Source organism: Montipora foliosa, chromosome 7 (assembly GCF_036669935.1).
Source record: "Montipora foliosa isolate CH-2021 chromosome 7, ASM3666993v2, whole genome shotgun sequence".
In the NCBI taxonomy this organism is placed as follows: domain Eukaryota; kingdom Metazoa; phylum Cnidaria; class Anthozoa; order Scleractinia; family Acroporidae; genus Montipora; species Montipora foliosa.
The window spans coordinates 14009597-14022798 of record NC_090875.1 but is presented as its reverse complement, the minus strand read 5'-3'; the positions used below and the strand labels follow the sequence as shown (position 1 = coordinate 14022798).

Below are 13202 nucleotides of genomic sequence, written 5' to 3'. Positions count from 1 at the left end.
AAGGAAAGGAAAAACACGTTTCTTTCCTTTATTAGCCCTTTCACGGGTCGGAACACAAGAGCCCAACAAATTGACCAGCTGCCAACTGTGTGGCTTCATAGCTCAGTTGGTTGAGCAATGCACCGGCACCGCGGAGGTCCTGGGTTCGAATCCCGTTGAAGACACATGAATTTTTTAGTTGCCCACATCAGACAATTCCTTAAATTGTCGTCATAAATCCGAGGATCACTTAATCAATTTTTCGAATACAACTACTGCGCAAGTGCTTTTTCAACTCTTGTACACTCTATGAATGAAGGGGGTAGTTTCTAAAGAAACTGTGGTGCTGCGTCGGTGGGGAAGTAGTATACAAAAATTTGGTTTTATCAATGGAGTTGATAATGTAAATTGGCCACCGTACAGAGATTCTAAAAGCTGACGTTTCGAGCGTTAGCCCTTCGTCAGAGCGAATCGAGGAATTATGGGTTACGTGTAGTTTTATAGTAGAGTAGGAGCTACTCTATTGGTGGTAACATGGCAACGTGAAAAATAGGAATATATTAGTTACATTATCAACTCCGTTGATAAAACTAAATTCTTTAACACTCTGTCTCGTTTTGTCTCATACAAAACGAGAAATGCCCAATCTCAAGGTTTATGGAAAATGGGAATACATAACAGTAGCCTGCTTGCAGGCAGTAGATGTTGTGTCGCCACAAATAAGATGGCGACCTCTTTACGAATTCCGGTTTTTTCGACCATCCAACCGCCTGCGTGCAGGCTAACATAACAGAAAATTTGAATTTCTATCAAAGTGCTAACACCATTCCCACTGCAAAACAACTTTGTGTATTTCTAAAAAACTGCAGTGGCCCTTTATAAATAATAATAATAATAATAATAATAATAATAATAATAATAATAATAATTGATGACTTATAAAGCACATCTTAACATGATGTGATGATCAGCTGCCCAGTAAATTACGGTATAGGCAATCAAATGGTGACAAGTGAAATTAGGGAACAACCTCACATGCATCCTGTCCAAAATCCAATAATTCCCCGAGCCTTTTAATAGGCGAGGGACATTATCTGATTTTGGACAAAATCCAAGCAAAACCATTCCCCAATCCTACAAGTCTACCAATTGATTAGCTTTTAATATCTTCGGTGACAAATTACGCTCATAAGATGCTATAAGATACAAGTGCAGTGCTTCACTAAAGAAGATTATGTTACTACCTCTTCATCGGTCAAACTGTCTCTGTATTCCTGAACATGTTCTCCATCTTTCTGCCACCACTGTCTAGTGTCTACTTCCTGAGACAAAGGACATTTTGTAAAATTCACCAAATATGCAGATGGAAGCAGTATTTAGCAATACTGTAGTTAACATGTATGCACATCAGTGTCAATCCTGATACAGTTTAAATGTTACTCAAACTTTATAACATAAATTTATGCAAAAATTTCAGCTTTTGATTCAACCTCGTTCCCAGGGTCTCTTTGTCATTGAGGACAAAGGACAACGACAAAGGAGGCAGAAAAGACAGACCCTGGGAATGAGGTTGCTTTTGATTAGCTGAGAGCATGTCAATTATTCCCAAACAGAGTGCAGAAAAGGGAAATTAGTGCAGATAGTTAAAGGTGACATTTTTGCATTTTTCTTATTTAATTTATTGGTAAGTAATTGCAAGAATTTTCTCGTGCAATTTGGACTAAAATTTAATGAGCACTTGTAAAATAATTATTGTTTTCAAAGACTACAAATAATTGCACTTTCCTGTTCATCTTTGAAATAATTTACTTGTCTTTATGTATTCCAAATTGCACTGATTTTTTCTCTTTCCATGACTTTAAGTCATATTTTATCACAGTTCTTCAGGGGTTTCAATAAAAATTGTAATTTCAACTCAGTGGCTGCTTTGAATAGAGACAGACTGTTGTCATTGTTAAAGTGAATTTTGATCTTAGGTTTGAAAGAATCTGTGTTTAATTACTTTAATTTAGGAAAAAAGTAGCCGACTTCTCTGAGAGAAGTAGGTGACACTTTTCATCGGATGTTGGTACTAAGATTAATTTGAAACCACTTGTTTTTATGGTAAAACGTAATAGGATTGCTTACAAAGACCAATCACAGATTCAAGACTACTATTCCTGTTATGAAATTTGTGCTGGTTATCTGACCTTACGAGCATTTCCTCTGGGAAAACTAAACAAGGCCGTCACCTATCCAAGAAGTCATTGGCTGACGGGACTAAACTAAGGTGACAATGCAAGGCCAATTACCGCGATTGACTATGACAAAGAATTGAAGCAAATCCAAGGCAGATTTCACCATGTTTTCCATGAGAATCTCACACTAATTTTGACTTTTTCTGTAATTTCCCACAATGTTGCCAACCACAGTACTTGTCAGTATTAATAACAATGTTTCTTCTCACCTTAGAAAACTGCAGAGGGAAAGGTCTTGCTGGATGATAACACACAAACATAGTCTTATCTGCTGACATTGTGATCTTGGGCCTAAAGAAATCATGATGTTCAAACATTTAATTCGTTACCATAAGATGACTGTATCAAATCGATTAAATTGGGATATCAATAATTATCAGTATTATTCCACTACTGTGCCATTTTACCATATTTAGTCAAGGGTACATGCAAAATATGAGACGTCAATACACTGTAGTGTCCCGGGTTTGACTGGTTTAGAACAGAGCAAATACAGATGATACCTTGAGTTCTTGCTTCTTCAGCCCCCTAAAAGTGTTGGGCACTTTTTGGTGATCACATTTTCAATAAAAGAAATCATTGCTTTCAACATCATGCAACGCCTGTCATCTCTCGTCACTCATCATTTCATTTATCCAATCAAAAAAGGACATTTCAATGGTTTCGTCTGACTGTGTTGTTTTTGTCATCCACACACGCCACCTTATTATGCAATGATACGATTTTCAGTAAAACGCAGGAAGAAGCCAAAATACTAGAAAATGGCATAATAGTGGAGTAATAAATTCCTTATGTGCAGACATTTTGTTACTATGCGACTCTTTTTAGTGTCAAACCATTAAATGAGGTGTAGTATATATTATTGAACCTACAGTCTTCAACAAAAATGTTTGGGACACTTGCTTCAGAGGGTCACGCTTTGACTAAATGCCAATTAAATATGAGCAACAAAGTTCACCTTCATTATTTTCCTTCCCCCTCCCCTCCCCCGTCCCCCGTCCCACTTACTAACAACAAAGTTCGCCTTCATTGTTTTCCTTCCCCCTCCCCCCTTACAATGTTGGTACACAAACAAAGTGCTACATTACCCAATAAAGCAACATTGTGGGAGGGGGGAGTTTATGAAGTTTTTGTTTTCAATTGCGAATAAGGGGTCAGTGTCCCAAAACATTTTGATGAAGATTGTGGTCAATTAATTCCCCAACTCCCACGAGTCTTCTGTAGCTCAGTGGCAGAGCATGCCAACTAGAAATCGGAAGGTCGTAGGTTCGACTCCTGCAAAGGATCACTCAGAATTTTCCTGAGCATCTGCTAAGTCACCATCAATAAAAAGAGACATTTTCTTCAATTAAATGAGGTGTGTTTACATTAATTTCAAGTGACTGTTTCTGCCAGTTTTACCACACGAAGGATCTCACGTAAAGGCAAAATTAGAGAAATTGTACTGGAAGGTATAAAACACTTATTTGTCGGCAGTTATTTGCAGGTCATGCAGTGGGCTCTTGGCCAATGAAAAGGAAGGAAAAATATGTCGAATGATAATGCTGTTTTTCATCTCAACCAAAAGTACTGTGAAAACTTGGCCAGAAACATCACTGTGAATAATATCATAACAAAAGCCCAAAGACCTGTAGAGCAAACTGTAGATGAAAGAGAGAAATGACCATCGCACTTATCTCAATTCTGGACAATAATTTTTTAAAGCAATTGTCTCTTATAGAAAGTGACACCTGAAAACTTCAGGTGGCACTAAAGCAGAGATCATGGGTTTGAAACCTGAATTTTTTAAGTGTCTATAACTGCGAGGGTCATTCCTCTCTTTCGTCGGTAGTCAACACTTCAAATATCATACATTTCTTTCATAGAGTGCATAAACTAGGTTTTTTCAGATTAAAAGCAGCTTTTCATTTAGGATAACAAGCAAGCAGTGTCTGCTCCCTTGCTGACTACTTTTTCAATGGTTAAATCATTGCTACAGTAATAGAAGCTGAAAAACTCTGAGTTTGTGAGGCTTAAACACACAGGGAGCTTTCAAAGTACCCTAAAAAGGCTTACTTTTCTATTTGACTGTCTTCTTCGTTGAAATTTGAGGGTGGACCACCCCTTGTTGTTGTGTACAAACTAAGTTCTGTTGAATCATTTGCCAAGTTAAACTCCGCTTTTATCTGTTCATCTGACTTTGGTTTCTCCATCTTTGCCAAGACCTTTCTTCTGCGACCAGCTGCCTTGGCCCAAGCTGGAACTCCAACTGTATGTGGTGTCTTCTTGTGACAAAGTTGAGTCATTGAGATGTGTCGTATGAAAATCATTCCTTTCAGAGTTAAACAAGAAAAAACAACCAGCTCTGTGTTGTTCCAGATATCATTTACAGTACTGATACCCACCCCACAGCAGATTTATTTAAAATCCAAGTGAGTGGATAGGATGGAGGAATCTTGCACAGCGAAATTTAAAAGAAAATATAAACTTTGGAATTTCAAGGTGGGGTTAGGGAAGGTACATTTTTATTTGGGGGGGAGGGGGGGGGGGTGTGGGCCGGGGCTTTGGAGGGGAGGGTCCTTGGTAATTGTTTTACAAATTGGGGAGGGTCAAACCTGTTTTAGTCTCAACTGGGGGAGGGTAACAGTTTTTTTTGGCAAGGAAAAAATTACCCCATGTTGCTTCTATTTTGTATACACAAGCAAACCTACAATGTACCAGTCAAGATTAATCTAATTTATTTACAGGTGTCGAAAAATCACACACCACACAATTAACTACTTTTAACGCCGTTAAATTGAGTAACACTTCCAGTATATTATTTTCAATTCTGGTTACTTTTGTCTTGGATAGGTTGAGGGGGTGGGGGGTAGGGGGTAGGGCGGGGGGAGAGTCAGATGTTTTTCTTTGGGTATTTTTGAAGGGTCATGCATTAATCCATTTTAGGAAGTGGGAGACTTTTTTCACAAAAAACTTCTAAAATACCCTTAAAACTTGTCAAATCCCCACTCCTTGGCCACAATTCCCCCCCGAGGGATTTACATTGATAGGTGCATAACCGTTGGTTAAGGGCCCACTGACGTATTTTTTGGGGTGCGTTGCTAAGGATGTAATAGTTAAGTAATTTGAGAGAATTTGGCATTATTTTGGTCAGTTTCCAACTTTTGTAAGCAAATGACCCTAAATATGACGTCATCATACCACGCTTATGGTCACGTGACCAATAAAAGAAAACTCTAAATTTGCCTCCGTGCTAGACAATTTGGGTATTTAATCGATGGTTTGATAATTTGTATTCATTTTTGCATCCAGCCAAGCATGGTTTTCTTTTTATTTCGAAAAATGTTCTTTTTAAAGACATAAACGATACTGAAATACCCATAACTTTTTCAAAAAAGATGATTTTAAAAAATCAATGCTTAGCTATATTGTGTGTTTGGGGGTAAAACGTGCCATGTAAAAAAAATAATAATTCAATTTAAAACCGCCAGAAATTTAGCTTTTTTCTCAAACCGGAAGTCAGTTTGTTTACGCATGCGCAGTTGACCTGAGAACGAGTGCGAGGAAGGGCGAGGAAAAAACCTTAGATGGAAACAACAGTTTGTGCAGTGACTTTTGCTTGTGAGTGGGTTTTCTTGTCAGTTCATGATATGATGACGTCAATTACCGGAAGTAACATTTCACTTCCTTAGCAACGCGCAAAAAATCCGTCTGTGGGCCCTTAAGAGGTATCAAAACCTATAGGTTTCCATAGTATTCAATGCGCTTGGACGTTAGCAAAACGACTCGTCAACTAAGATGCTAAAATTATTGGTTTTTACTTCGTGTAGAAGACACACGACGCAAAACATGTGTGTCTTCTATTACGTCATGTGTGTCTTCTACACGAAGTAAAAGCCAAATTAGTACAAAGATTCTGGCAGCTTTCACTCAACCAAAAGCACAAGTTAGCAAACAAGGACCCTGAGTCAAACAGCGCAGGCTTATGGTTGGAGCTCTATAGACATCGCGTAGTTAAGACGCATATGTAGAATTAAGGACATACAGCCGGTCAACAGATGCAAATAATTAGGTGGAAGGAAGGAATGAAACACATAACAATAATGCAGCTTTTGTTATTCATGGGGTGCAGGGGTAGCGCAGTGGTGAGAGCACTCGCTTCCCACCATTGTGGCCCAGGTTCGATTCCTCGACTCGGCATCATATGTGGGTTGAGTTTGTTGGTTCTCTACTCTGCACCGAGAGGTTTTTCTCCGGGTACTCCGGTTTCCCCTCTCCACAAAAACCAACATTTGAATTGTTGTGTTAATTGTTAATTTCACTTTACAGTGTCCCCAATTAGTGCTCCAGCGCTAAATCTACTAGACACTTAAATAAAGTTCCTTTCCTTTCCTTTCATCGACACAGAAATAAGAGGCCTTGTATTCTATAAATTATCCTAAATCGGAAGACTAGTGTAATACCATTTGATCCGCTGAAATCCAATGAAATATGGCGAAGATCACACCACAAACGCCAGCTCGTCGAAGGACCTCTGCAACAAGCCGCCATGTTTGATTGAGAAGGGGCGGCTGCATGGCCACAAGAAAATAAACATGTAAATCCCCTGGGGCAGGGTAGGGATTTTAAAATTTAAAATTAAATAATTTATTACAAATTTCTTACCATCCTCAAATCGATTTTAGATATGTAGTGATTTCATACGATGCAGCTGAAAAGTTGCCGTTTCAATAATAGGTATTTCTATGGGTTTCTCACAAAATGTCTCCGTATGCGGTCAACTTATAGCCCTCCCCTACTAGGGATGGCATTTGTGGGCCTATATTTTGTGCTTTAGGAAAATTGTTTTGTGATTTGAAATTCGTTTCCTCCGTTAAGTGATGTTTTACATGATCATTACCAAGCTAACACGTGAAATGTTATGATGGGACAGTGTTTTGGGACTGAAGAAGGAGGAGGATTCTTTCGTTTCAAGCAAAAGCGAGGATACGATCGCTTCACGAGATTCGCTCCCCAAAGCAAATGGTAAGAAAAAAAAGGAATGCAAAGGAACTTTATTTAAGTGTCTAGTAGGCCATTTTCGAAGACCATTTTCTCTTTTTCTTGTTTGTGGTATTAAGTTACTACAGAGAACTCTGACGTCGAATTATTGTAATAATCCTTTATGCAGTTATTGTGGTTATCATTTGCTCCAAATTGTACGTATGAAGCTTGTTATTGCTTAATCAGTCTTACAATTTTCTATGGTGGTCGAAAGCCAACGCAGGTGTAATAAAGCCTATGTCATGGACAACTAATATTTTAAATGTTGAGAACATTTTGAAACAACAGCGTTTATAGCTTTTTGATATCGTGTTAATGTCTGAGTACTGATTTTCATTTTCATGTATTAATATTTTAATCCCTCTGACGATTTCCCAGGGGATATACATTGTAATGGGAGACACTCTTTATTTCCACTTTTAGGCAACGTACCTTGGAACAGAGTGCTCTCTTTTCTAATCAATTCTATGCTTACATCTATCAACATGTAAAGAATTTTCCTCAGCGTTGTGTAGGCTGTTCTTAAAGGAACATTATAATTAAGGTTTTGGACCAGCTCATTAATGGCTTTCAATTTATTAAAGGTGACAATTAAAATCTTAATCAACGATAGTTGCTGCTGGTCGATGGAACAACCTTAGCAGCTGTGATTAAGTTTGAAAAAAATCCAAACTTGAACCATGTGCTTGTTCTAATTGCACACTGCTTTAGCACAGATTTATAATATTATCTTTAACTTTTGGTCTGGAAGCTAAGACAACACAGCAACCAAGTTCTTGACATATTACATGTATAAATGTGGTGGTAAGAATTTTTTCCTGGTTCAAAACTTTTCAGTTCAATTTTGATTTTTATTTGTGTAATATTCCATATCATAATCTGAAACAAAGTACATATACAAATTTGAACTGGCTTCAAAAATTTTGAGCTGGGAAAACACAACATGAATTGTATATTTAACAATTATTCCATAAGCGCGCGTTGGATATGAGATGGTAAATAGCCAACGAGGCGTGTAGCGCCGAGTTGGCTATAACCAGTCTCATATCCAACAAGCGTGAATGGAATAATTGTTTTATTAAATTCCTTCAACTCCAATAATTTGGAAGTAGGAAATACGAGCGGAAAAAGCGAGCAAATCCCAGCGAAATCGAAAAAAACTTGATGAGAACTAATGCAATGTTGTGTAATACCTTGTTGTCAGACAGACGCCGGCTCATCACAAAAACATTTCTTGCCTTTTCGTGTACTTCTAAATGTCAGAATTGATCCAAACTTTCCACAAAAAAGTTTTTTTTTTCCTTTTTGGCTTTATTCAAAGAGAAATTTCGCTTTTCGGCGAAAACATTTTTAGCTTAGCAACGCTTAACGCAATCATTTACCATATAAGGTCAAACCAAGGTATATGAGCTGATAACCGAGATTGAGTGAACCAATCAGAGCACACGAAATGCATTATCCGAGGTTGAGAATTTAATAATTGTATTTATCCCAGCGCAGGTGAAAGTATCATGGACGATGTATGAAATTCATGTATTGGAACTGTGGATATGTAATGATTTTCTAAGGGGAAGATGAGTTCAGTTCCGTTCATTTTATTTTGCCACAACTCTCAGTATTATCGATGACAATATTATAATGTGCTATAATTTAAAGACATTTTGTGGTGAGGAAGCTCATAAAGAAATCAGAAGGCTTATTTGATATGAGCTTCTAAAAATGGGATGTGTATGTTTAAAAAAAGAGAGAAATTATTATTTTTCTTTTTTTAAACACACACCAAATTCCAAATTCAGCACATTTCAGTGACGTGAAAGTGTCAGTAACTCTGTCTTTAACACAAAATCTTTTAACTTGAATTTTGGTCCATAAACCAACCATTATTTTTTAAGTTTAATGACAGGAGTAAATGTCATTCATTTGAAGATAGCATTAAAATATAAATAATTAAACCTTTTGCTTTTCATTTATGGAAAATATCCAGTATAATTTTGTACAAAACACGTCAGGGAGGGGTCCATTGAAGTCACGCTTTCAGCCCCTCGTATCAACGCACATCAGTTTTTTGCTTGCTTTGTCCAATAGTGAGGGAGATATTGGGGTCTGCAGAAATGCGTATCCGTTAATTTTTAGCGTGGTATTTCGAAAATTGTAGTCCGAATAGTTCAGAATTGTGGTATCACCAAACCATACGGAAAGCGGCTCTCGTATGTTTTGTTCACAGTATTTGGTGCAGAAATTACGTCATGGAACTGCTTTTGAACGCGGTATTTCTGTATTTGCCAACTTTTTGGCGTGGAAATGCGCTACTGGGCAACCCCTAATGTCCCCATCCATATAGTTTGACAACTTCATGCGTGTTTATCTCTCTCTCCTTCTCTTAAGCAACAATGCGAACACATTCTATTGTTTATTTGTAGGAGATATGCAGATGAGCATCTGTTAACAGAAATACAAGACCCTCGCTCTGATGATGAACTGGATTTATCAGGTGAAAAATACATGACCCTCACTTCTCAGGATTATTTTCATTGAATGAAAATAATAAAATTATCATTGCATTTATTCAAAAACTTTATTTTCACAGTGACAATAAAACAAAGATACAAATAAACTATAATATAGATGACAGGATGTGTTTGGTGACTAAAGTAGCAATAAAAAGAAAATCACACTTATTTTGATTAATGAAAGATAAAAAATATGTCATTTAAAAACTTGTATAATTTTCACAAAATTAACAAAATTTATAAAAGGCCATTTCATTTATTTAACAACAGCTAGATTCATTCAAAAACTATGTCCCCATTAACCCTTTCACTCCCAAGAGTGACACTTATAGATTTTACTCTGTCTAACGCCAGATGATTTTACTCGTCAATGGGGAACTCCACGGGCGTGAAAGGGTTAAATATTTATTTATTCAGTTGCTTATCCCATTTCTCCCCGAAGCATTCCCCACTGACAAGCTAAACCGCCTTGCATTTGACAGTAAAATGTGGAAGTCTCATTCCTAGAAGAGGACAATTTTTGAGTTGGTCTAGATGTTGTTAACTCCTTTGTCCCTAAAATGGCCCTAATTGAGGAGTGAAATCTTAGGATTTTAAATTACTGTTGAAAGGGTTGAGAGATATCATCTCACATAAGATCAGGTCTGACACAGGGGTTTTATTAGAAGCTGGGACCTGGGTACTAGCACCCATCTATGCTGAGTACAGTAGCTGCCTTTGCTCAAAGGAGGTCTCAATATCAAAAGCCAGACTATAATATTATATAGGGGTGCCCACTTACTCAATCACAAGGTCCCTTCTACTTTAAAACTTAATGAAATCCAGCTTGCTGACATCATCTTGACAAAAGAGTGTCACACATTCCTAAATTTTACTCTTGATAATGATATATTTATATAGCGCCTTCACTATAAATATTCGATGGCGCTGTTTACAACCGAAATTGGTTAAAGTTAAAAAATTAAATTATACCTAAAATTATATTACAATAAAATTATATTATCTGAAACCTAAATGTAGATAATTAAAAATATATTAATTAGTCTAAGTAAAATCTAAAATGTCATTTTTTGTATATTTATATTTATGTAAATGACTGACGCTCATTGATAGGCAAGTCTAAATAAAAATGTCTCAAGTTCTTTTTTAAACTTTTCTACCAAACTTGGCAAAATTTTTTAAGTCCCAGCTGACAAGTGAAATATTTTTGACAATTTTTTCCCCATTGAGCTGAGTTTCAGAGGGCTAATGGTTGTGGAGATAAAGCTAACCAGCTTTCAACAATAAGTTTATCTGATACTAGAAAAAATTAGGTAGCAATTATGCAGTTAATGCAATCTATCATAATAAAGTGTCCAATTTCTGTGATAGTAATATCCTCATTATTGGGGAAAGTATTAGACTATGAAAACTTCTCCCAGCACCAACTCTTGAATAAAAATGTTACCAGAATATGTGTCCAACTGAGTTAAAATTTACAGTACCAAATCACTGTTTTAGATGTAAGACATCCAGCGGAAGATCAGAGACAATCCATTCATCCCTCCTATGCCTCAAATGGAACAACAGAGTTAAGACAAGGAAGGTAGCATAGTTTTGGTGTGTCTTTGAATATTCCAATGAACTGGTAAAGTGTGTGTACATCAAATTACAGTGCAACGCGCCTTACCGTGGCCACCTAACAAAGTTTTGACAAATTATCCGCCAATCAGGTTGTGCGAATTTCATTGACAGTCATGCCTACTTTCAAAGTTCATATATATGGTTGTTATTCGAACACTGTGGCATGGGTTGTTGAATGACGTATAAATTTACATGTAGTTGTCAAATGTGAAAGTTTGTTGGGTGGTGACAGTAAGGTGCATTTCACTGTAATATTTTGGCAAAAATTGTTAAATTTCAAAAATTCAAAATGAAGCGAAATTCAGCTGTGGGGAACTGGCAACCAAATCAAGCAAAACATAAAAATAACTATCAAGAACAATGAAGGAATCTTTCGCTAAAACAGCAACTGCAAAGGATGTAAGGATGATTAGAATTGAAGAAGCTTAATGAATTGCAATTGGGGTTTTTGAAAACTTACCCCAACAGTTTTTAAAGTTTATCTCTTTTGTGGGTGACGTGACACAAATTATGTACATTCGACAAAATTTTTTGTCACAGAGTTTTGAGTTATATTCTGGGATGACATTAACTTGCATGAGCAATTATAGGGGTGATTAATAATTATTGATAAAACTACACAAAATCAGCTGCACTAGTCTGCCATGACCGGCACAGCCTTGAATGTTCATAACTAAAATGTTTTTCATTGGTTGGACACAACAATGGAAATAAGAAAAGGCACTTCAGACACTCACAGTTACGTTGGATATGTCAGGCTATCTTTCTTACGGGAATACTTGTGAGACAAAGAAGACTTGTGTTGCAGTGTTACAGTACTGATGACATGACTGTACCTTTTCAGTTAATAGATTTTATTTTTTTTTGTCTTGCAGGGACGAAAGATAACAAGTCTTGAAGGGACTTATGCTCTAACCATTAAGCTTTTAATGCACATTGCAAAACAGCACATTGATAATGTTAAATATTATTCTAAGGTAATGAATAATACGGGTAATTGAGTAACTCGTTACGTAATGCCATTCTTGGGCTTTGAAATAACATTGCAAATTTTGTCAATTCTAACAATAATAATTTGTTAATATTATTATTATTATTATTATTAATGAAAAGGTTTGACTTTCATAACCTTGGTTGTAAACTTTTTTTAGACTTTTGGAAGGCCACGAGAGCATTTGGTCGTGTTATTTATATAGAGTTAAATACAGAGTTCAGAATAACTATATTGTCAATTGGAATATTGTAAGTTTGCATCCTGATGACTTATTAAAATATTCTTTGATAACACACGGCATACCTTTTAAGTATGTAATTTGTTTCAAAAATTGTGCACGCACTTTTTGAAGATGCAAATTTGGATAAAAGATGTAAAAAAAAATTGCTTGTTTATTTAAACGTTTGGTGGTGCAATAATTAAAATTGAAGTAAATTTATTTGCATGTATTTTATTTCTCTGGGCCCGGTTGTTCAAAAACCGATAAAAAATTTATGCCCGCAAAGATTACAACATTTTCGAGTACAAATTCTCCGCGAATTGCTCGAAGGTGAATAGCAATGGAGATCTGGGCCCGGTCATTCAAAAGCCGATTAACGTCAACCTCAGATTAAAATTTAACCAAAGAGTTTATTTCTCTACTCCCAAATGCTGTTCAATGCTGATATTCGGCAAAACTTTACATTAGAGGAAATCAATCTTGGAAAACAAAAATAAGCAACCGAAGCTTTCACTAAAAAGTTGAAAACATGAAAGAAACGTTTATGCTAATCCTGGATTAAGTTAGTTGATAATGTAAATTGGCCACCGTACAGAGATTTTAAAAGCTGACGTTTC

General features: G+C 36.4%; 2 protein-coding genes across 3 annotated transcripts in view; one reads left to right on the top strand and one right to left on the bottom strand.

Moving 5' to 3' along the window:
* LOC138010349 (uncharacterized) overlaps positions 1-6757 on the bottom strand; it is a 15591-nt gene extending 8834 nt beyond the window's left edge. The window contains exons 1-4 of the mRNA XM_068857270.1: positions 6659-6757; positions 4272-4527; positions 2426-2507; positions 1224-1301 (exon numbers count right to left, since the gene is read on the bottom strand). Of these exons, the coding sequence (XP_068713371.1) occupies positions 1224-1301; positions 2426-2507; positions 4272-4527; positions 6659-6746 (504 nt within the window). The 5' untranslated portion in view covers positions 6747-6757. The remainder of the gene's footprint in view (positions 1-1223; positions 1302-2425; positions 2508-4271; positions 4528-6658) is intronic.
* A 124-nt stretch (positions 6758-6881) lies between these two features.
* On the top strand, positions 6882-12804 carry LOC138010345 (uncharacterized). Of its 2 annotated transcripts, none has more exons than XM_068857262.1 (4): positions 6882-7220; positions 9659-9729; positions 11249-11333; positions 12247-12804. In XM_068857262.1, exons 1-4 carry the CDS (start codon positions 7117-7119, stop codon positions 12257-12259), a joined length of 273 nt encoding a protein of 90 aa, XP_068713363.1. In that variant the 5' UTR covers positions 6882-7116; the 3' UTR covers positions 12260-12804. The 2 variants fall into 2 exon arrangements, with proteins under 2 accessions (XP_068713363.1, XP_068713362.1); XM_068857261.1 differs by having other exon boundaries at positions 6884-7220; positions 11249-11330; positions 12248-12804.
* Positions 12805-13202: the final 398 nt, after the last annotated feature.

What these genes read in the sequence shown, in the direction of transcription:
- LOC138010345 (XM_068857261.1), top strand. Translation starts at nt 7,117, where the DNA reads ATGATGGGACAGTGTTTTGGGACTGAAGAAGGAGGAGGATTCTTTCGT. An exon ending in TGATGAACTGGATTTATCAG is followed by an intron (nt 9,730 to 11,248) that starts GTGAAAAATACA and finishes TCACTGTTTTAG; the next exon opens with ATGTAAGACATCCAGCGGAA. An exon ending in ACAACAGAGTTAAGACAAGG is followed by an intron (nt 11,331 to 12,247) that starts AAGGTAGCATAG and finishes TTGTCTTGCAGG; the next exon opens with GACGAAAGATAACAAGTCTT.